Source organism: Plectropomus leopardus, chromosome 9, assembly GCF_008729295.1.
Source record: "Plectropomus leopardus isolate mb chromosome 9, YSFRI_Pleo_2.0, whole genome shotgun sequence".
In the NCBI taxonomy this organism is placed as follows: Eukaryota; Metazoa; Chordata; class Actinopteri; order Perciformes; family Serranidae; genus Plectropomus; species Plectropomus leopardus.
The window spans coordinates 17461238-17483717 of NC_056471.1; the positions used below are offsets into that span (position 1 = coordinate 17461238).

The 22480-nt window shown below is 38.7% G+C and overlaps 1 protein-coding gene across 1 annotated transcript in view; it reads right to left on the minus strand.

The window, feature by feature from the left end:
* Positions 1-730: 730 nt before the first annotated feature.
* The window catches only part of LOC121948484 (dedicator of cytokinesis protein 2-like), a 137369-nt gene continuing 115619 nt past the window's right edge, over positions 731-22480 (minus strand). The window contains exons 36-52 of the mRNA XM_042493882.1: positions 20257-20297; positions 16252-16342; positions 15223-15333; positions 14013-14102; positions 11234-11338; positions 9776-9917; positions 9191-9272; positions 8944-9028; positions 8521-8607; positions 8096-8272; positions 6525-6608; positions 6278-6415; positions 5648-5775; positions 4323-4527; positions 4032-4137; positions 2228-2376; positions 731-986 (exon numbers count right to left, since the gene is read on the minus strand). Of these exons, the coding sequence (XP_042349816.1) occupies positions 924-986; positions 2228-2376; positions 4032-4137; positions 4323-4527; positions 5648-5775; positions 6278-6415; positions 6525-6608; positions 8096-8272; positions 8521-8607; positions 8944-9028; positions 9191-9272; positions 9776-9917; positions 11234-11338; positions 14013-14102; positions 15223-15333; positions 16252-16342; positions 20257-20297 (1884 nt within the window). The 3' untranslated portion in view covers positions 731-923. The remainder of the gene's footprint in view (positions 987-2227; positions 2377-4031; positions 4138-4322; positions 4528-5647; positions 5776-6277; positions 6416-6524; positions 6609-8095; positions 8273-8520; positions 8608-8943; positions 9029-9190; positions 9273-9775; positions 9918-11233; positions 11339-14012; positions 14103-15222; positions 15334-16251; positions 16343-20256; positions 20298-22480) is intronic.

Here is a 22480-nt window from a genome sequence, read left to right on the forward strand (position 1 = left end):
GTAGAGACCTTTGTGGGCTACTCTTTCGGAGTTGTATGAGTTAATTAGTGAGCTTTAGAAATGCTGGTAGGTGGATTTTATTAATTGTTAATTTCAGACAGGGTCAGGAATACCTGCTTCCCCTTGCTTCCAGTCTTAATATTAATCTAAGCTAACTGGCTTTCGGCTGTAGCATCATATTTCCAATATGCATGAAAGCATAGCATCAATTTTTTCATGACTCTCAGCAAAACCTGAAAAGTCAGTCTATTCCTTTAAGCTTTAAGTCTTTCATTGTTAAAAAAAAAAAAAAAAGCATTGGCCATACTCATGCACAATATAAAATTTGATTTAGATAAAAAAAACACAACTAAATAACTAAACACTTTTGTAAGCTCTGTATGCATACAACAAGTTCAGTATTAGTACAGTAAGCTGCACAGCCTCTTATTATTTTTGAATGTATCAGACTCTTTGGTTTGTTGTATCAGCGCCAAAGCCTTTTGGCAGTGTTTCCTGTTCAAAGTCCTTTGGGAGGACTGGGTAACCTTTGTGTTTTATCAAATGATTATTTTCCCATTAACTTCAGTCAGTCACAACAATGCTGAAAACCGTATAATAAGAAGCTTTTTAATCAAGCATGTCGGCGGGATGGTTTGTGTTTGCTCGTTCTTGTAGAAGCAGAATTGATTGAAAAGCTGTAAGATGGCATTTAGCTTCACTGGAAATCATTTGAATTACCAGGAAAAGGTCACGCCACAAAAATAGTCTTTATTGACAGGTAAAATCAATTATATTAAGGCAACAGCAATGCTGAGACTGGCAGGCAGACTGGCTGAGTGAGTCGGGGCATAATTTGGTTTTGCTTGCAGGTTTATGTGAACTTCTTTGTAAAACAAATGCATAAAGATAACTGAAGGAGACGGGAAATTAAATGAAGGACTTCAGAAATGATTGTCACTGCCTTTGGCTGAATCACTGGGCTTCACGTCGTCTGATTTGGAGCTCTGTTGACACAAACAAAAAGACATAATGTAAACACAAGGCTTACTGGGTAAAAATGATTGAAAACATGTCCACAATATTTGTCTGGAAGATTGTGTTTATGTAAATCAGATATTTTACATTTTCACATTGGTTGGCAAAATCTAGATAAGACTAATGTTGGTGAAAAATGTGCAGTACTAACCCTGGTAAAGGAATACTTCAGAATTTTTTTGAAGTACACTTATTAACTTTATTGCTGAGTGAAACAATTAATACTACTCTCATGTTTTTACTATAAATATAAAACCAGCCAGTAGCTACTTATCTTAGCTTATCACAGACACCTTTAGCATTGTATTTTTTTAAACATTATGTTTATCAGAATTTTTCCTTGTACATATATATGTGTGCATACATGTGCAACAAAAAACAAGGGTGCCTTGTCAGCTAAAGCATATATTGAGCCACGAACGAAGGCAAAACACAAAGAAACAACCTCTCAGACATAAGCTATTGTGTATGCATGAATATTGAAAGTCTGTTAAAGTTAATTCATCATCTTCACAAAACCTTTGCTCAAATTAACTACATTGTGGGGTTTCTATTGCAGATTACTCATTCTTACTCTCACAAAAGCAGTAAATGATCTTGACACCTTTTCAAACATACCCTGTTTCCCTTTTCATATGTACATTATTCTTTCTACAGGAAAATTATTTGTCTAATCCATTATGAAATACTTGGTCTATTAGTCTTTTTCCAAAACACTGTACTCATTTTTTTTGGCATGAAGGAATATTGGAGTATCTTTTGAAATAATCTTTTCTGCTGCTTTTTTAAATTATTTAATGCATTGCCAAAAACAATGAAATAGTGTCCCCTTCATCTCAGTACACTTTATGCATGAATCAGGGTATTACCATTGTATTGATTAAATTTAGCTGGAACTGATAAATGTTCTCATTAGCCATTTATGCTGTAACAATCTAAGTGCTGTATTTCTTTTCACTGTTGGACAGAGAGAGGCTACTTGTTCCCCCTTTTTGCAGCCTTTATGCTCAGCTAATCTTTCTCTGGCTGTAGCTTCATATTTAGCATACATAAATCGGAGTGGTATCAATCTTCGCTTGGCAGTCTCAGCAAGAAAATAGAAATGCGTATTACCCAAAATGTAACCAATCCATACCCAAACTGTAGTTCTTTTTCTTGAATATCAACCTGTTGTTTCTTTATGGTAGTCCATTAAACCTTCTGGTCTCACCTTGGACTTGAAGAGGAGGTTAATGACGCCCTTTGAGCGTCTGTCCGCTGTTCGGTCAGAGGTCAAACAGGCAGACATGCTCTTACTGTCCCTTCTGGCTCTGACGGAGTCCACCTCCTCTGCTCCCCCCACCACGACCAAGGACAGACCTACAGATAAGCAAGTGAGGACTGATAACCAGCTCACAATGAAACCTCCTGCAGCCAGATGATTCAGAGTGACTAACTGTGCTTTCGCAGCTGTTCTGCTGATGAACTGTGTGCTTTGGCAACACTGGTAGTACTGTGTGTGTGTTCAGTGAGGCATTGTGTGTGTGTGTGTGTGTGTTCAGTGAGGCTGGACAGCTTGTAGTCAGAGGTGTTCAACAGAGGCGGTGTATTAACACCACAGTCAGTGTTGGCTTAGCTGGTGTGGTCCAACATGGCAGGACGCCAAACAAACATCAGTGATTTGCAGTCTGATGCACTATTGTAAGGTGCCAGGTTATGTAACTGAAACAATGAAATATGAACCAGATGAAACTGCTGCCCAGTTCTGACCAAAATTACAGCCGACATGACTGATTCACTAATTTGTCACCTCACAGCAGAGTTCTTGTTAGGTCAGACTATTACAGCTACATTGCTCAGCTGCCTATTTGTTTGAACACTACTTTAAAGCTCCTGTTCAGTGTATTTTGGCATTTTTATGATATTTCATAGTTTTCTAAGTCATGTCCTGACAATGTTGTTTAGCCACACTGTACGCCAAATATATATATTTTTTAAATAAATTAGTTTTGCTCAGTGTTAAAAAAAAAGGAAGGATGTTATTAAAACAAAAACATGACGCATGACTATAGTAGAATCTGCAAGTCATACATCATCCTCTATGCTTACACAGGTGTACTGTTTTAAACTTACTAATGTAAGAAAGTAAGTCAGTGTATCTCGTATTTTTATTATTGTAGCATGATAGCTTTAGTTATATCTCTCCATGTAGTTGTGGCCTTCATCTTTGATTCGTGTGTGTGTGTTTATTCACAGTGGCATTTGTAGCCTGTGTTTGAAGTGAATGGCAGCAATCAACACAGTGAAATAAACAAAATCTCACCAGCAGAAAGAGCACAACACACTGACTTGCTCTCGGCCACAGTGCACCACAGGATAGACACACGTTATCAACGTCCACTGGCTGGAATGTGGTTTCGGGATGCGATGAAAGTTTACACTGTCCACCAGCACTGATCTCTAAAAGGTACGGATGCTGGGACGTGCACAACTTTTTGTCAAAAAGTCACTTTAAAGAACAAAAATTAATTAATTAGTGCTAATTGGGGCAGTGTCGGTACTGCAAGCTGAGGGCGGCCAGCATTGACGTACAGTGCATCTCAAAGACATCCCATAACTCTATTTCAAACAAGGGACCTCTGCAACATGTCGTCCTTACAGTGGACTGTGGCCGATGTGTGAGCGCAAGAGAGAGTTTCTGTATTGTGCTAATTGTTGTCTCATTTGTGCCCTGATAAACAATAACTGTTGCTGTTTTCCAAACTACTGCAGCTGCAGTCTCGTTGCTATTGCAATGGATTACAACTACTACAAACCCCCTCTGTCCGTTTAGTAAAAACTCGGAGGGGGTCTTTAAAAAGAGACATATTACTGCCATGACCTGGTGTGTGTTTTTCCCTTTAGTCAGGAGAAAATGCAATGCTTGCTCTCAGGTGATGACTTTTTGTTTTGACTTTGAGGGCCCTTCATTCACAGGCAAAATTCAATTACAGTACACTACGCAGCACAGTGTGCATTTGTGTATGTTTCTTCACCTGTGATGGCAGGCAGGGATCTGGAGTTGGCATTTGTCAGCAACACATTTTCATCATTCGGCTCAGACAAGTTGGTGTCACTGCGGAACTCCTGCTTCTTGGACAGCTAGAGGGAGACAGAGATCAGCCAAACTCAGCAACAACACTTCCACAGATACTTACCTCCATGACTTAAGCATCCCTGAACCTGCTGTCTTTTTATTTCTTCCTTTTCTTTTATTCTCTCTGCTTTTCACCAAATATTCTCCTCTCTCATCTCGTGATCTTCCTTCCACTAAAGCTCATTCTCACCCGTTTGCAGTCGAGCGTATTCGTCCTTTCTCTTTCCTCTGTGATGAAGATCATGCTGCTCCTCTTCTTCTTCTTCTTGCTCTTCCTCAGTTTGACCTCTGCGTCCCCCACCGTCACCACCGCCTCCACTGTACTCGCACTCACGCTGCCACTGGAGCGCGGCAGTGTGGAGTTCCAGGAGGTGGGCGACTCAGGGGGGAAGTCCCTGCGAAGAGGCAGGAAGAGTGTGAGGAATTAGTATTCAGTTAGTATTTTTTAACTTGCACCCTATTTTCACATTTTTGCGTTAAAGTTTCCGGCAATTGTGAAACATGTTGCAGTGTAACCACGTGGGGCAATATTCATCTACTAAAAATGCTTGTTTTTGCCACTGACAGACTCAGATAATAGTTAAAAGGGTCTGAACAAGATGGAAAGGATGGTGACAGATATAGAGATGTTTGTTACAGAGTAAGATCCTTTCTGTGAAGCCAGAAACATCCCAGAAAAAGAAACTGTCTCCAAATCCACCAAACTCAGTTTACATAAACAGTGTTTAATCATTGTAAAACACACTTCATGTAAAGTGGACAGAAAAAAAATAAAACTCACAAAAGCTGTCTTGGTTCGTCTTTGCACTGTTCAAACAACAACCAACTTTGGTTTGGATGAAAGAAACCTTTAATTCTCCTAGTTAGATGTGAAAATATGATGGCTCTATACAAAGTAAAATTATGTTTTATTTATATGGAGCCTGGCCGGTGTGGTATTTTGCTTTAACAAAAAGGATTTTATTTAAAAAAAAAAATAAAATCTATCTCTGCCGTTATCCTCTCCATAATGTTGTCAGACACTTAAAGTAACAACCACAGTCTGTGGTAACAACCATAGCTTATCTTGTGGCAAAAACAAGCACTTTTAGTGGACATACACTGACGGTGCATAAGTGCCGTGAGTGATTATATTGCAGCTGATTTTGGGCTGTTGCAGTCTCACTTAATGCTGGATCATTTAAAAAACTGTTGTTCCCATTAGTCACTTAGACACAAAACAAAGGAAAACAGGGTCGAGGTTGAAAAATACAGCAGTTTCCTTTTAAAGGGGTTAAATGTTAATTTTTCAAATCTGCATTGGTCTGGGGTGAATCATTTATAAAGAGGACATCTTTACAGTCAGAGATGAGATGTATGCGTGACCATATGACATTAATTAGGGCACATGGATGGCCATTTTACTGCAGTTTAGAAAATGAGATGTGCCTTTCTTGCAGTTAATGCAGAGGTTCTCTTTGCACTCTGAGATCATTAGATAAAATTCATATCTCAACACGTATGTGTGTACGCTACCTGTCTGCATGGGCCTTGGTTGGCGTCCCACACTCAGATCCCTGCAACGAGGAGATCGAGATGATGGACTGACGAATGGAGCGCAGCATAGAGCGAGGACGAGTGGACTTCCTCTCATCCAAATCCGGCTGGAAATAAGAGTTCAACAATATTATATCCAGACAGAAAGACAATGCTTCTTGGAAAGTGCTGTTCATAGATTGTGACAGTGAAACGAAGCAGAAGTACATCATTAGAAAATGCAAGAAAAGCAAAAGCAAGCAAAGTTACTCTTAAAAGCAGCACATCACTCCTACTCATCATTAGTTTAATCTCTCCTGAAGGGTAGAGCCAATTTTCAAGTTAATGACCATATTTAGCCCCAGTCGTAACCATGTTCTGGTTGTAGAGAAATTTAAAGGTACAAATCCCATATCAACACTCTACTCAGAGGCGCTTGTGAGTACTTTGATCTTTAAAATCCGCCTGGGTCAGCTCATTTGCAGCTTAATTAGCACAGCAGTAACTGCGTCCAGCCTTACAGAGAGGAACATGTTTTGGATTATACAGAAACACCATGATATAGTAGAAAAACTCTCCCTACTTTTTGTTTCTTCTTTCTTTCCCTTCCTCTTTTTTCCCAGTTCTTACCAACTCTTTCACTCCATACTCCTTCTCCACTTTCTTCTTCAGCTGTTTGAAACACTCCTCCATGCGCTCGTGGAAAGGACGCAGGTCATCCGTCACTCTCTTCCCGTGAAGAGAGATTCCTCCACCCAGTAATGGGATCTATAAATACAAATATTATGGTGTCAACAGAACGTCCGCATAAAAGCAACACAACTTTACGGTGTGTGTACATGATGTATTTAAGAGTGTGTGTTAGTGTGTTCAGTACCTGCCATGCAATGAGGTCTTTGAGGCGCGCCAGTTTATCTCTGTCCTCTGGGTGCTGCAGAGTGTACTCTTCGGTAAAGAATGCCTGATACCGGGGAAACATTAAAAACTCATTTAAAGAATCATGGCGATATGTTTCACCTGCTCAGGCGGTTTGTAAATTAATAACAGAATTTTCTGCCCACACGGGGAGTCTCAAAGCCCACTGAATTCCTCGGGTATTATAACACTGAATGGTGTTTGAGGATGCTAATAATATTTCTAGTTCTGAATACACCATACTCTAATAATATCCCTGCATTTAAAGCATGTTGTAATTTTAATGTAATTCAGCCTCTGAATGTGATACTGATTTTTGGCTGTTGAGCTCAGAAAGTCTCCATATAAAAATATAAAAAAATCAAACAAAAAACAAAAACAAAGCTGAGATGGTGATGTTTGTTACAATTCTACACACACAGTCACAATGAATCAATGCTTGTTTAGTTAAAAATTAAAGCCACTGTGAGAAAAACTAGACAAAATCAATGATAACTTGTGATAGGCATAATAAACAGAATACATTTCTATCTTCACTGTTCCTGTACTGTGTAAAAAATACTGCATATGACCATGGCCATTAACTATGGAAGCTGAGAAAGGCCATGTTTGCATTTTTTTTAATGCTGTTATCTCCAAGTAGTAATTGATTTCAATCGTTGTTAACTATTCTCCAAAAGGACTGGGCTTGAAGGAGAATCAATAACAAAAATGCATCAAATCAAATCAAAAAGAAAACAAACAAACAAAAAAAACAGACCAAAAAGGTGTGGGTAGAAAATAATAATAATTATACACTCCCTTTTTACTCTGCATATTTTCATAGTAACTAATTCACTATAAATAAATAAAGTGGACACACAACAAAAACCATAAAAATTAAAAAAAAATATATTTTTTTTCCTGTGAAACGGATCAATTCATGTGGATTGTCAAGAAAACAAAAGGTTGATCTCTTGAGATCACCGGATAATAACGGAGAATTGGAAAGTGAGTTGTTTGATTTACCTGATCACACCTGACTTTGTCTGAAGTAAAGCCTGCTGTGTTGATTAATGAAGAGCAGCTCCTCCTTCATCTGACATTTTTAATCTAAAATCAGTGTCCACAGTTGTCAGCATCTTAATCATGATCATAACTGCAGCGACCTCTAGCTCACCTGGTAGAGTGTGTTTCCTGTAGCAGCTAAGCCCTCCGTAGTGGCCCAGGTTCAATTTCGGCCCATAGCCCTTTGCTGCATGTAAAACCCTCCTCTCTCTACTACTTTTGTCTATCCACAGCTGTCCTATCAATTTAGGCAAATACACCCCCAAAATAATTTTAGAACAAAATGAAATATGTGTTTCCTCATAATGATGGGTTGATTATCTCATTTTCTCAAGATCATAATAAACTTGTGATCTCAAAATAATAGCATTAAAAAATTTGCATTCCCCGCTGTTCTTGACTTCCATAATTAACTGAACTAGAAAAGTGTATTTGCAAGGGTTTGTAAATTGGGGAGGATTTTTGGGCTGACTCATGACAGTTTACCTTTTCATATTTGGCAAAGCCGCCCATGACGGCTGGGTCCACAATGCCGTTGAGCAGCATGGAGAGGGGGTTGATGGGAAGGGTCCAATCTGCCTGGTATTGGTTAATCATGGTCAGGATCTTCTCATTGGTGGACTCCATGGTCTCTATGGCGTTCTCCAAAGGAGACAAGGTGGTCTGGACAGAGAGGTAGCACAGGGAAGGAGGAAGAAGGAATGAGGGGAAAGGACGGATAAGGTAAGGGAGAAAGGTGGGGTTTCAGGGTGGGATGTGAGAGATGTCAAATAAAAAATTCAGTAAAAAAAATTAAAGAAAAGGAATGTAATCGGTGCCGGTGAGAGGAGAAACACTGGATGCAACAGCTTGCAGCAAACACACAGGTCAAACATGACCACACACGAGTAAAATACCCTGAACAGTCTTACATGTTTCATGTCAGTCGCCTCAAACCAGCGCAGGATCCCAGGCAGCTTGTACACAGTGGTGAAGGTTGTACGTTCAATCCACATGGACTAAAACACAGAAATAGAAAAGGGAACAAAACAAGAGAGTAATTAGATGAGCCACTTTCAATGGCCATTTCTTTTCCTTCTTTTCTTCATCACTACACCATCTGATATCTAATCTCACTCTACAGTAATACCTGACTCTGATGTTGCATCTCAAGTGCTCATCTGACATCTTATCCTATTATTAAACCACACTCTGCTGTTGAAAAAAAATCCTATTATTTTATAAAACAGGAACTCATCTGTGCAGACCGATAACAATGCAGGTACACAATAGCCTCTGAAATACTTCCAAGGTCCTAGTGGTCATAAATCTTTTAATTTAAAAAAATAACTCACAGCAAACTCATTGTTTGGGTCCACAGGTCCTTTCCTCACAGGTCTGGAATAGTGAAAACGCTGCACGTAGTTGGACTTGTAGAAGCTGCACATTATTTTAAAAGAGGGAGACAGAGGTTAAAATAAAAAAAAAAAGGATTATTAGGACATTATCAGAAGTGCCTATTCTTTTGCAGTGCATGCCATTTAAGAATATTTGTTTTCTTTTTATGGAAATCTAAAGGGTTAAACGTGCTGTTCAACTGACTTGATAATCTGGTCAGGGACGGGTTTGTTCTTCAGGCGCGGAGGAATCTCGAGGACTGGCTGCACTGTGAAACACTGGATGTCTGGTTCACATCAATCAGGAATACAAACATCACAGCATGATGGTGTCTCTACTTTACCGCTGATAGCTAAAGAATGTGTCTGACCTCCAGAGGCTGAGTTTTATTATACAGACGTACAGCAGAAGCGATAACAAAAGCAAACAAAAAATTGTAATTTAGATCCAGATCAGAGCTGACTGGATGAATAACTCAAAAAACACATAAATGTCTGGGTGTGTTTTATGGTGCTTCTGGGTAAAAGGTCCCCTGATATTTTCTTTTTGGGAAAAACAGACTTCTTCAGTGACCTAAATACTTGATAATCCCAAAGGTGCTGCATACAAATTAAAGTGTACTTCTATACACACACACACACACACACACACATATATATACACTATTGTGCATTACTTCACTAGATTGTCAGACCATGTATGCCATGTACATTTTCTGCCTTCTGAGTCCATCTCTATATGACTGTGCATATGTGTGTTTTTGTGTGTGTTACTTTAACAGAAGGATACACTGCAGCGGAGAGTTCCTGATGTCGTCTCCTGGCATGGTGGTGATGTTGAGGCGCACAGCGCTGGGGAACTGGCTCATCAGCTGGTTCTGAAAGTCCTCTCTGCGCTCATACTCTTTGCCACGGTGGATGAACACCTTGTTCTGAAGCCACAAAAGATGTACTGGGGTTAATAATGATCAGGCCCTTATTCGATCAATATTTTCTTTTTAATTTGACTTCCTTTGACAGGACAGTCCAAACAGAGCTGGTAAATGCTGTATTTCTCAGAGTGGGCCTGGTTTCCTTTCTCTGCCATGGCCCCTTAAAAACTGAGTCACCGACTTTACCATATTCCTTACCACAGCAGATAAATGCATCTAATGAATATAGGAGCTATAAACAGTAGAATATTTTATTTCTGCACTTTGCTGAAATCCACAGATCCACAGTGTTCCCACAAGGTACTTTATGTCCAATTCTGTTAACAATCTCGCTGGTGTGTATAGAAACTTGTCCACTGCTGCAATTTTAAACAGCTTACTGTAGCATCAGTGCTGATAATGGAGAAAAAAGTTTTTTTGACTCCATTGTTGAAGGGAGGGAGTCAGTCAGACATTTGTGTCCCTTTCACAAAGTGTAAATCTGTGCACTTCTATGAAAAGTGAAAATATCTACGGTAACACTCTCTGACAGCCGTGTCTATCTTGCATTTTAAACGTAATGTGTTACAATATGCTTATAGCAGTGTTTTATTATAGTTAGAAGCACTAATACATAGTCATAATGTTTTATAACAATAATCACATTAAAAAGCATTTTATAAGGTCAAATATGTAGTGATTTCAGTGTATCATAATTTGCAGTCATTATTCATACAGTATAAATCGTTTCCGCTTTCTATAATTTGACTGGATTGAATCATCAAAACACTTAGTCAAGTTGGAGTACTCGGCTTGGGTTATGAGCCATTAAACAAGTATGTTAATTTTACATCAGATTTTCTTTTCACTTTACTTAAAGCAAACTATGACTACTAAGGTTGGATTTTAACCAGCTTGTAATGTATTATATTTATTATATACCTCAGGAATTCCATGACTTCACCTAAAGCTCCCAATGGCCACTTAGTAACTTATAATTACACTGCAAAGTATTCTAAAATGATTATATATATATATTGTATTATTACCATGAGAATTATGATACACTAGAGCCCTTGCAAAAAAGTCTCAGTGAGTTACCAGCATATATAAAATAATATGATAATTTACCTTAGATTGTTGTTATACAGCATTATGAATATTTGAGTTTTTTAAGAATAATTATTAAGTGTTATAAGGAGATTGTAAAGCATTATGAGTATGTTTATAATGCATCATAAACATTCGAATGCATTATAAACATGGGATCATAGAAAGTGTGACCATATTTACACGCTGTTCATTTTTGTTCCCTTCAAACACTGTCAAACACAAACCCTGAGGAACGGAGGGTAGCCCTGTCCGTAGTAGCCCACTGCAAAGTAGTCCGGCTTTGGCCTCAAGATCTTCATAATGTTTTCATAGAACTTGGCCTGTTTCTCCTGCAGAGAGAGTGAGAGAGACAAAGAGAGAGGGGGAGAGTTTCAAATGTGCACTGAGTGCAGCTGTAGCAGTTTTATCAGCTTGTGCCAATGACAAAGCTACCCTCAGCAGAATGCTGGGCCTTTGAGGGTGATAGATGTAGAAAAAATAAAGTGCATGCCATCCAAGGGCAATGTCTATCATTTATATAACCACATAAATTCAGCATTAGCTGAGAGAGCCACTGCTGCAGTCATATAAAGAGAAAGAGATTTTTTTCCATTGTTGGGAGACGTATAATTCTCTGTTGGGAGGGGAAGAGAAGCATTGCGTGAAGGGGACAGAGAGGAGAAGGTGGTGCTGAATTTCGGGCATGGAGGGAATCATTTCTGCCGCGGTGTCAAGGAAAAAGAAGAAAGTAACAGAAAAGTGATTGAGAGGACAAAGTAGGAAGCGTGAGGAGGGGTTTGAAGGTGATGCAGAATCACTCTTTTTTGGGTCATATGGGAATTGTGGAAGTTCAAACCAGAGTTCTTCAGAAAAAAAGATCGATTTAGAAGGATTTGAAGTGTCACGTAAGTATGCATTTTTATACATGGATGAATGATTGTGCTGAGTTGCTGGTAAAATTTAAAAGTGCAGATGACTAATTTAGTGTGGAAACTGCTGATTGGGAACTAAAGGCCTCAGTCACCAACAGATCTTAAGGAGAAATTTCCTCCACTTATACTGTTTTCACAAAGATTCTGACATTCATCAATGTTTTATAGTTTGGGATTTGTTCTTAGGTGAAAACAGAGTCTACGTGCACTCAAGAGCACACCTTGGCACATTCAAGTGCTGACATGTTTGTGCGAAATAATGGAGTACTGTACTTTTTTCAATTCAACAGCTGAATAACATTACAAGGTTTAAATATTTCTGTCAAGTATAATATTTTCTAATAATTGTTTTTCATATTTTACATAAACCATAATGCTCTTTAAAATAAACACTTTAATTCACAAAAATTATGTTAACTGGAACCATGCCATCCAATAGTTAGTGACTGATCACACTATTTAAAAGTTGCTTATTTCTGCACCCTAAATCTATTCACACAATCGCATATCGCATACTGCAGCTACAAAAGTTCACAGACCGTGCCCTGAGGGGGGAACGTATCTTCCAGCACAATGTCGATTTCTTTGCATAGTGATGAAGACATCTCGAGACACTTTACTTATTTGGTTGTCCGCCCTTTTCCAGATACAGCGTTTACCGAACAAGTAATAGCAGCCCATGCATTAGAGCTGAACCCGACTGACTTTTGTCAGTCAAATCATAGTTGGCTGTTCAAAACTTAAATATCTGTTCCTTTTTCCATATAGATTTTGAAGAGAGTTATGTAGTACGTTCGGGGTGACAGTGACATTCGCGTAATATGTTAAAAAAGCTAAGTTAGCCTTTCGTGCTAAATCATGCTAACTATAATAACAACACGCAGAAATGTACATTTTTTGCAGACACTAGATTTAAAATAAAAGCCAATATTAAATAAATAAATGTGAATAATATGAAGTTGCTGTAAGTTGTAAATTCACCACTTCTGAGCAGAAGGCTGAAGATAATGTTATCTTAGAGCCACATTGGGCAAAACCACTCCACCTCTGGGCAGCTGCCTTTGTTTGACTCACTCACCCATGTCTGGGTCTGAAGCTGCCTGTACCCATTGCAGACGTCTTCACCAAGCAAAAGGGACGACTTCAGATAGCATTATGATTTTACCTCAGAGAGCACTGTGAAATCGAGCAGCACTGGATTTGCAGCTACCTCTGGGGACCAGAATATCACTGCAGAACCGGCTCGACGTGAAGAATCTCTATTAATATAGAGTTGTCCGCCGAATAAATCATATCTTTGACTTTCCATGGGCAGCTCTTCTATGCATTGTTTAATTATGTTATTTGATATCATTACAAAATATGACAGCTCATTTGCAGTTCGATTGCGGTACAAGTACCTCCACTTCAGAACTATTTCATTTTTTTTAAACTTATGGTGTCTGGTAATCCACCCTCTTCAAACTGTCATTTGGGCATTTTTGACATAAGTCTCTTCTTTTCAGTTTCATGCAGTCTCTTGTCCTTTTATGGGGATTTGCACAACCTTTACCAATGCTAATTAGGATCAACTAGTGCACGCTTTCATGTTACAAGGACATGGGATTCATCATTGTAAGAGCACAGGTGTGAACAATTATGCAGTTTAAGAACATGCGCCAAATGAATCTGATGTAGACCTTTCCTAGGATTTTTAGAATAAATAAATTAACAAAAAAACCCATAAGATATGGAGATAAGATATTGGTGAATGAGGCCCAATATGTTTTGGTTTGCAGCAAAATGTGTATTTAGTTTTACTGGGTTAAGGCCCAGGACACAACCAAACTCTGATCAAGGGCAATATTTGATTTTACATTACACATGTATTTAAGTTAAAAAGGGTTGACCCAGTAGGTGCATTGAAGTTGGCAATTTTACTGTTGCTGTCAAAAACATGAGTAAATTGCCTTCAAACACCCCCTTTACACCCGAGAACACCCATAACATCTATAAAGGGAATTTAAAAGGAGAATGAAATACAGAAAAAATGGGACATTGTGATCATTGTGCAGAGGAAAGAGCATTAAGGTTCAAGATAGTCATGTATTACCAGTCTCTTGCTGAGTAACTCGTAGTCAAAGATCTCGTTTTCGTACTGATCAGCTAGTTCCTTACACAGAGTGATGGCCTCTTCCCACATCTACACACACACAGACACACACAGAGAGAAAGAAGCGTCCTTCATTACACCATCTGCTAATAAATCGGCAGCAGCTGTCATGGAGGGAATTCATCTTGTGAAAATCTCTGTTTGGAGGTCTCTGGAGAGCAAGGGGAAACGTCTCTTTCACGGCTTCAGAGAACATAAAGCACTCATAGAGAATACAAAATGAATGTGACACCAACATACTGCACAGAGACTATGACTGCATGATTGCATGTGCTGACTAATCCTTAAAAGATACTTAAAGTTTGATACAGGAGAGGAACATTCCCGAAAATAAACGCCTGTGCATTGAATTCTGATTTTAAGGGCTTTAGCTTTTTCCAAAGTAAACACACGTTTGCCTAGTAGTATATTGTTTTGTAAAAGGAATTCATAAAGTTATGGTCAATCAAACCTAACTGCGCTGCTAGAAACTTTCTTCAGAATTAGAAACTCTACTATAACAAATTTTGGAGCATTAATCAGCACTTGTCAAATCATAATATTACTCCATGAAGGCGTAATTAATAGATTACTCTACTTGTAAAATTACCATTTGTTCATCAATTAGTCACCATGTACACTTTATTTTTCCAGAATGCCTTCACAGTGAACGAAGAATTCAAAAAGGCAAACATTCTTTGTAAATTGAAGCAAACCGGGACTGTCTTTAACAACAGCAAAACATTATAATATAAAACAATTCTGCTAACAACATATGGGAAAAGTTCAAATGTATACATGTGTCCAGTCAGTACAGGCCCTGTTTGTACTGACATGTTTTAAATCGTAATGTTTTAGTGAAAATGTTTGGGAAGTCCTGAGCACATAACTGAATAAACGACCTGGATCATCCTACAAGAGTTGTGTGAGAGTTCAACAGATGTTTTGATATAGTTTTGCTTTTTTTTTTTTTTTTTTTAACATTCGCTTGCCTTTTACTTCAGTACATAAACAAGGTTTTTTTTGGATTCTGCGTTCACTAAAATAAATCAAAGTTTTCCTCATGAATTCAAGGTAACAGGCAGTGAATGATGATATACAAACAATCATTTTGCAGGTAAAGTATTCTTTTAAGAAAGGGAAACACACTGTAGTCTAAAACAATGCTGACCTTGCCCTTGTCAAAGTAGTCAATGATGGTGTCGTAGAGCGTTTCTTTGAGCTGCCGCTGGGTTTGGGAGCCATGGGACTCAAACTGGGGGCTGCATGTCTCGTCTAACCACTGCAATGGAGAAAGGATTGAAGACAAGAACAAAGAGAACAGGACAGAAACAAAAAGTGAGATGCAGTATGTGTAATTAATTTACTGCTAAACTACAGAAAAAAATACACACACCAACGAGACCAACTTTGTTTTTTTACTGTCCCATTAATCATGATGTTGAAACAAGAGGGGAGAAGAACTTAAAGCTTACAGTTTCTTTGTTGTAATAAATCAATATTAGTCACGAGCAGAGCATGCACAAAAACAAGAGCACAAAGCTCATTTATTATATAAATGAGACAATAGTTAATCTTCCATTACATAAATTACACAGAAATTCATTTAGTAACCAAACAAAAAGAACACAATGATCTACAAAAACTGTCTTATAGTACTGGATCTGTCCTATCTGCTTAGGACTGTGGGGGAAAAGAGGATTAGAGTGCGTTACAGCCCGCTCTGTCCAATAATGTGAAACGGGCATGACAGCACTGACACTGGAGATGAATGGAGATTATAAAAAATGTTATAGAGTTCAACTGCTTTGATGTAACGATACAAGACAGAGAGGAGGAGAGAGGGAGTGATGCCCCTATTCCTCTGTCCCTCTCTGTGAGCCTCTAAGTGTCCCATAAAAGAGATGAAGAGACAAAAGAGGTCAAACACACTCAGACACATGCGAGTGCTGACGCTCACACAAAATCACACACATACACACGCTCAGGGAATCAATCACCATAGTGATACAACCACAGTGGCCAATGCTATGCCATAAACTAACCTCAGAGCTTAATCATTTGGAGGCCAGCGACGTAGCAACCATTTATCAGCTAATAAAAAACGATCACATTTGTGGCAGACAGACAAAGTGATTAGACATTGGTTCAAAGCAATAAAATGACAAAATATCTCTTTATATATGTGTGTGTGTCCTACCTTGAGGAGGCGAGAATGGAGCAGCAGTGTGTACGCCGCCTCGGTGTAGTTCTCACCCTCCAGATGAAGGTCCCTCAACTTGTAAAGGTACCTGAGCTCACACGTGAACAAACACACACAAAGTCACAGAGGTCAAATTTAATGTAATATGCAACTTACACATCACTCCACTAGATGCCACTGTTGGGCAACTTGAAGCAAATGAAGCAGCATTAATCACAAGTGTGTCATGGTCTCACTAAGTTTTTCTCACATACACACACACATACACACTCAGAGCACACACAAATAGCAAAGACCTCCCTCATACTGTCGTATACACCTGCAACGATTCGTCAGATCAGGTTATATTACAAGACAAAGATAGAGAGTGTTTTAAATAGGTTGGATGACCCACATGAAACAATAAGGTCACGACACAGATCACTACTGAATAGAATATTGCACATAATAATTACAGAATGGCACCACATGCCTACAATATAAATGGACAGAAAACATCCTATAGAAAATTAACATTATACCTGGCTTGACATGCACATTGTATTTATGAAGACAAGCTATACACAGGTAAATACTTGTACAATATCTGATAAAAGTCTTATTGGAGCTTGAAAAAAAAAGAGAAGATGGGATTAGTGAAAAAATAATTGATCGTATAAAAACATAGATAAATAAGGATCAAAAAACATTTTTAAAAAAACAGCTCTCTCCAAGGAACAATTTTATTATTCGATGTTTCTTCTTTGCTGATTTTCATCTTTATTTGCTACTTAACATTTAAATAATTATTATTTTTCTCTAATCCCTGCTCTTCTCTTTCTCCTTAAGGGACAGATTCTAGGAGAAAGTTGTTTTGTTTTCAAGGTGCAACCTGAACATAACAAAACAAGAAAAAAAATATTTTTTAAAATTCTTCATATTTTATTTAAAAGTTTATATTTCAAAACTTACATCAGACAGACGCAGATCAATTGTCCCCTGCTGTTCATGTTTTTCAAAATTTAAGAACTTTGTACAATTTGGGATTAAGTGTGCACATAAGAGCAAAGAAAAATCTGTGAAAATAGAATTGTAAAAATAGAGTAGCAGTCAATGTTTGCTAGAATAAAACAACAATATAGGGTCATTCATATGATACTTTAACAAAATCTGACCGTTAGGGTTTTATGTATTTCACCTATTTGGTCCACAATTCAATGCAATTCACATTTTTCTGAAGATGAAAATACTGTAAAAATGTTCAGCTTATCGTCATTATTACTGTGTACATTAATGTATACATTAAAATTGCATTTTGAAAATGATATTTTCTGTCTATGTATATTTTGGGCCAATGGTGTCATGACGGGATTCTTAATTTAATGAGTGACGTCAGTCTGTACTGTGACCTGATTGGTCCATCATTGGATGGCTCGCTCCGTCTATTTATGATCGTCGCTCCATTTGTCTTGTAAAATAACGATAACAGTCTCTGGGCCAAAACATTGTTCCCCCACTGTTTAGAGGACAGTATGTGGTAGTTCTTTGCTCCTTTGGTCACCTCCTTGGCACCTGGTGACCTACAGCTTTTTGAGCGCTAGACACCCAGAAACATGTGCATAATGTAGAAAGGCCATTAGAAAGAACACACACATGCAAACACACGTAAGCAAACTGAGCAAATTATCTATATAACAGTCTGACGGATGTTTTGTAGACCAATAATGTTTTATAGGCCCAACAAGAAGGAACATGGGAACACTGGGCTGCTAGTGAACCAAGGTACTCATTTACAGCATTTCATCCTTTTCTGTATCTATCTCCCTCTGTCTGGAGAAAACATTTTGCCACATGGCCAGAGGCTGGACTTTCAGGCATTGATGACAAAGCAAGAAAATAGTGGCTTCTTCAGCAGATGCTCTTTAATGAACAATCCTCTGTGCTTGTGCAGTGTGACTGCAGTCTGAGGTCAATAGTTCATTCTGTCTGGCTAAATGTTTAAGGATCTGGATTTCTTTGTTTTGTACCCTCATCTCATCTCTCCGTTCTCTTTACTTTCTTTTGAAGCTACAGTCAGTAACTTTTATAAAAACAACTTTTGTTGCTGAAACTGCCAGTACATTCACAGCAGTATGAGATTTAATGAAAACAAAACATTTCCCTCATCCTCAGAGTGTTTCTAGTGGAATTCGGCTGCAGCTGAATGAAAACAGCCAATCAGAGCAGAGGAGTCTTTAACACAGATGTCAATCATGTCAATTGCTGCTTATGAACTGCGGTCAAACTGTCAAACTAGGCAGCGCTGATCAAATATGAATCAAGAATCTGTTACTACATTGCCTATTTTCTCTTGTAAAATGTTTTCAGAAACATATTATAGTGACTGTTTAGTTGTAAAATCAGAAAGTTTGCTCCAGCTGGTGGGCCGCACTAAGTTTTAGGTGTTTTCAACATGGTGGCAGGGTCAAAAACCTTCTCTCAGCTTTAACCAACTAATTTTCTGGCTGGGGAGTCCGCATGTTCTATTGGCTCGGACAATCCAGTTTCTGTTGACAGTGTGCAGCAGCATTCAATCCTTCTCGTGCTTCCCCCAAGTCAATCTGCACCTTCTTCTGCTTACTGAGCCTGTTTGTTCGACTGAACCTTTACTATTCTCTATTTGTCACTTTCGCTCTTCATTCTGTCTCACCTTCTCTGTCTCCACCCTTCCTTCTGTACTGCCCTCTGTAATTCAGCATCTTTTTACCACGTATTAAAAGTCAAATTTCATAAGAGGGTTTTTGTTTATTCTTCTGTACCTGGGTGTTAGGACGACTATTACACAGGAAAAAGGAAGTTCTAAGTCTTTTAATTTAAGATCGATCTAATGTCGCCCTCTAATTAATTAAGTAAAATAAAGGTTACGTCATCACTGAATGGAAACACTGCCCATTGAGCTTAAATTGTTCGCCAGAAACATACCTGATATACAATCCATAAATGTAGACAACTACATTCTCTAAGTGTGACATAAGCTTTCACTTAATTTCACACTACATCCAGATTTTAAGAGGGTTTTGAATCAAGTATGAAGGGTGTTTCAATTTGTGTAAAAAAAAAAAAAAAAGTCAGTATACATACTAAAAAAGTTTTTGCGTGCTACAATGTATGCACACAGGGAATGGAGGTGGTACTCAGAGCTACAAAATTGCAAAATGGTGTTTATTCAAGTTCCTTTAGTTGAATGTTGGTACACTAACCAAAACAACTGTAAACGATAAAGATCAATGTTTAGTAAATATGGCATTATATGCTGCTGAATATTCAGTAGTCATGTTTGGTTAAGTATAATTTTCAATACAGATGTACGCAATTAAGATGCAAATTTCATGGTCCATAAATCACACACTGGGGCATTACATAATTAGTTTGGGGTTTTATCATCTGTGCATGGCCTGCAGTCATATAGCTCGATCTGCGTAATGTAACATTCTGGCTTATTATATAACACTTGCAGTAAGTGGTGCTTTAATGTGCATTTCCATTAAACTGTATTTGTTTGCTAATGTTATAGCGAGTCTGCCGAATGTTACAGTACTCTCCACAGGACAGACGGAGGCAGCTGATCAGCCACAGAGCTGAGCTCACATTCACATGTACAGATAACTAATTATGTCCATAAGCCATCGCCAGAAATGCACCGTGGGACTTGATAGGATCTGTATTCTTTCGCTCTCTCTTTCTCTCTCTCTCTCCATCATCTCGTCTCCCTCAGTCTCTCCATCTCTCCCTCCCTGGCACCCATCATGTCTCTCTTTCTCCCTTCTCTCCCTCCAGTCAGACCAAGAGCTGATCCTGTGGATTCTGACATTAATTCAGTGGGAGTCATATAATCCCTTGTCAGATTATGGAACCACACATGCTCACACACACACACACACACACACACACACACACACACTCAGACACACATATGCATGCATTTACAAGACACAAATATGCATCACTTGAATGTATTTTATGTCAAATTCAGCCCATAAATACCTGATATACATCCCTTCACGATTGATGTCCTTGTAAAAGTTCTGCAAAATCAAAGAGAGAAGTCGGGTTAGTGCCAGTCAACGTGTGTGCGTCTATGTATGTGTGTGTGTGTGTGTGACGGAGAGATTTTAAAAATCGTTCTGAAGTGCTGCACTGACTGTAAGTTTGCTGTTGTGTGTTTGTCTAAATGATTGTGTGTGTGTGTGTGTGTGTGTGTGTGTGTGTCTGTGTCTGTGTTTGTCTGTGTGTGTGTGTTATGTGGGTTAGGCTGCATGCTTCTGATTGCCTGTGTGTATGTGTAAATGTGTGGGATCGTGTGCATGCGCACTTGTTAGTTAAGCAGCACAAACTCCCAGTTTAATGAAGTTTAATGACATCTACAGAGAACAGAGGAGTGGAACGAACTGATGTAACCCCACCTCCCATCAACAGCACAAGCCAAAAGACACAATCACACACACACACACACACACACACACACACACACACACACACACACACACACACACACACACACAAAACAAGCTCATTACTGTGCAATTCACTGTGAAGCCAAACCATACTGTTTGCATATTTATATCTTTTTGCTTTATTTTTGCAAAGGTCAGATACATCATTGGTTGCATCATTGCAACTCCAATAGCCAATTTCCTGCTGGAGGCCGTTCATCTACATGAAGGTCAGGTGTTTTTATTTGTAGCAGACACCCTCTGCATGTCTTTTGAACATACATCACAATCAATAGTAGAGCTGCAATAAATTACTGTCCATTATCTTCCTCATAAGTGTGAGAAAAAAGCAGAAAAATGACACATGGAAATTCCAAGAAGCGCAAGGTAACCTCTTTAAATGGTATTTTTTATCAAACCAAAAGTTTAAAAAGAAAATCCTTGACAAAGAAAATAATCAAATTCTCACAACTAAACTAGTCCTTCAATTAATAATGACTTTATTGATGTAGGTGTGTGTGTTGACATGTGTGTGTGAGAAGCATGGCACCAGCACATTTTTGGCATTCTTAAATTCTCAACGATTATTCGATTATCAAAATATTGGCCTTTTAATTTCCTGTCGATCAACTAATATTTGATTGACTTATTCCTGCACCTGTACAGCCAAGCATACACTGTAGGATTTGAGCCTGTCTAGAAATATTGTTTAATTCCAACTCCCACTGTAAGAGTTAATCATCTTCAGTGTTAAGCCAAAGCTCAAGTGTGGTCTAAATGTCAAACCACGAAAATAGTGCTCACGCTGTATGTTCAAAATAGATAATCAATAAGTCAGTCTTTCCCCACAGATTGCTCTGGCTATTGACAGCTGTCAATACAGACTTGTTTAAAAGCTCCGGGTCTGTGGCAGGTGGAGAATTGTTTGTTAGCTGAGGTACAGCTCACAATAACAAGACAGACGTCACCAAAAGAGCTTAGAAAACAGGTCAGTCCAACTCTCTCAGTCTTTCTCTCTGTATCTGTTCTCTATCACACACACACACACACACACACACGCACATGTACACGCACACACTCGCACATGTACACGCACACACTCGCACAAGTTCACAGCACCAACAAACTGGGTATCGGCGACACTGTACAATTGATTGATTTTAGTCAACCAAAATGTTTATTTTCTATTTATCTGCCAGTGGGGGGCAGCTGATTGGGCTATGATCAGTCCTCCATCTCCACTTGTACACTGCAAGGCAAATGACACCCGACAAATCTGAAACGCACTCCGACTCTAAAATGAGTCGTGCAGCTCAAGAATCGGATCAGAAATTTGCTCGATATGTACAATGAATGCCCAGCTTTAGCCGCAGTAGAACTACAGTATCACCTCATATGCATCTTTGGTGTCTCTATTTAAGTTTCTGTATATAATATCTTACATGGTGACGGTGATATCTGCAACATACTTTTGTCAGCACCTGAAATTGTCCATGGAAATACAAAGTTACTCTGAAAACATTTAGCTTGAGGTTACCAGAGGTTATTTTAACCTGAGCTCTGTGTGTGTGTATGTTTGTGAGCGTGTACAAGCATATTTGTGTTCCTTTGAAAGTGCATCTGCATGAGGAAGCATAACAAATACCTGTGATAGTGAGCGTATGTGTGTGTAGTTCCTGAGTGAAGTTAGCCTGAGGGGGGGAGCAGGGTTTGGAGAGAACACCGGTGCCTGCTAGCCTGCAGAGGGGATTTTATAGCTTGGAAGAGAATAGCTA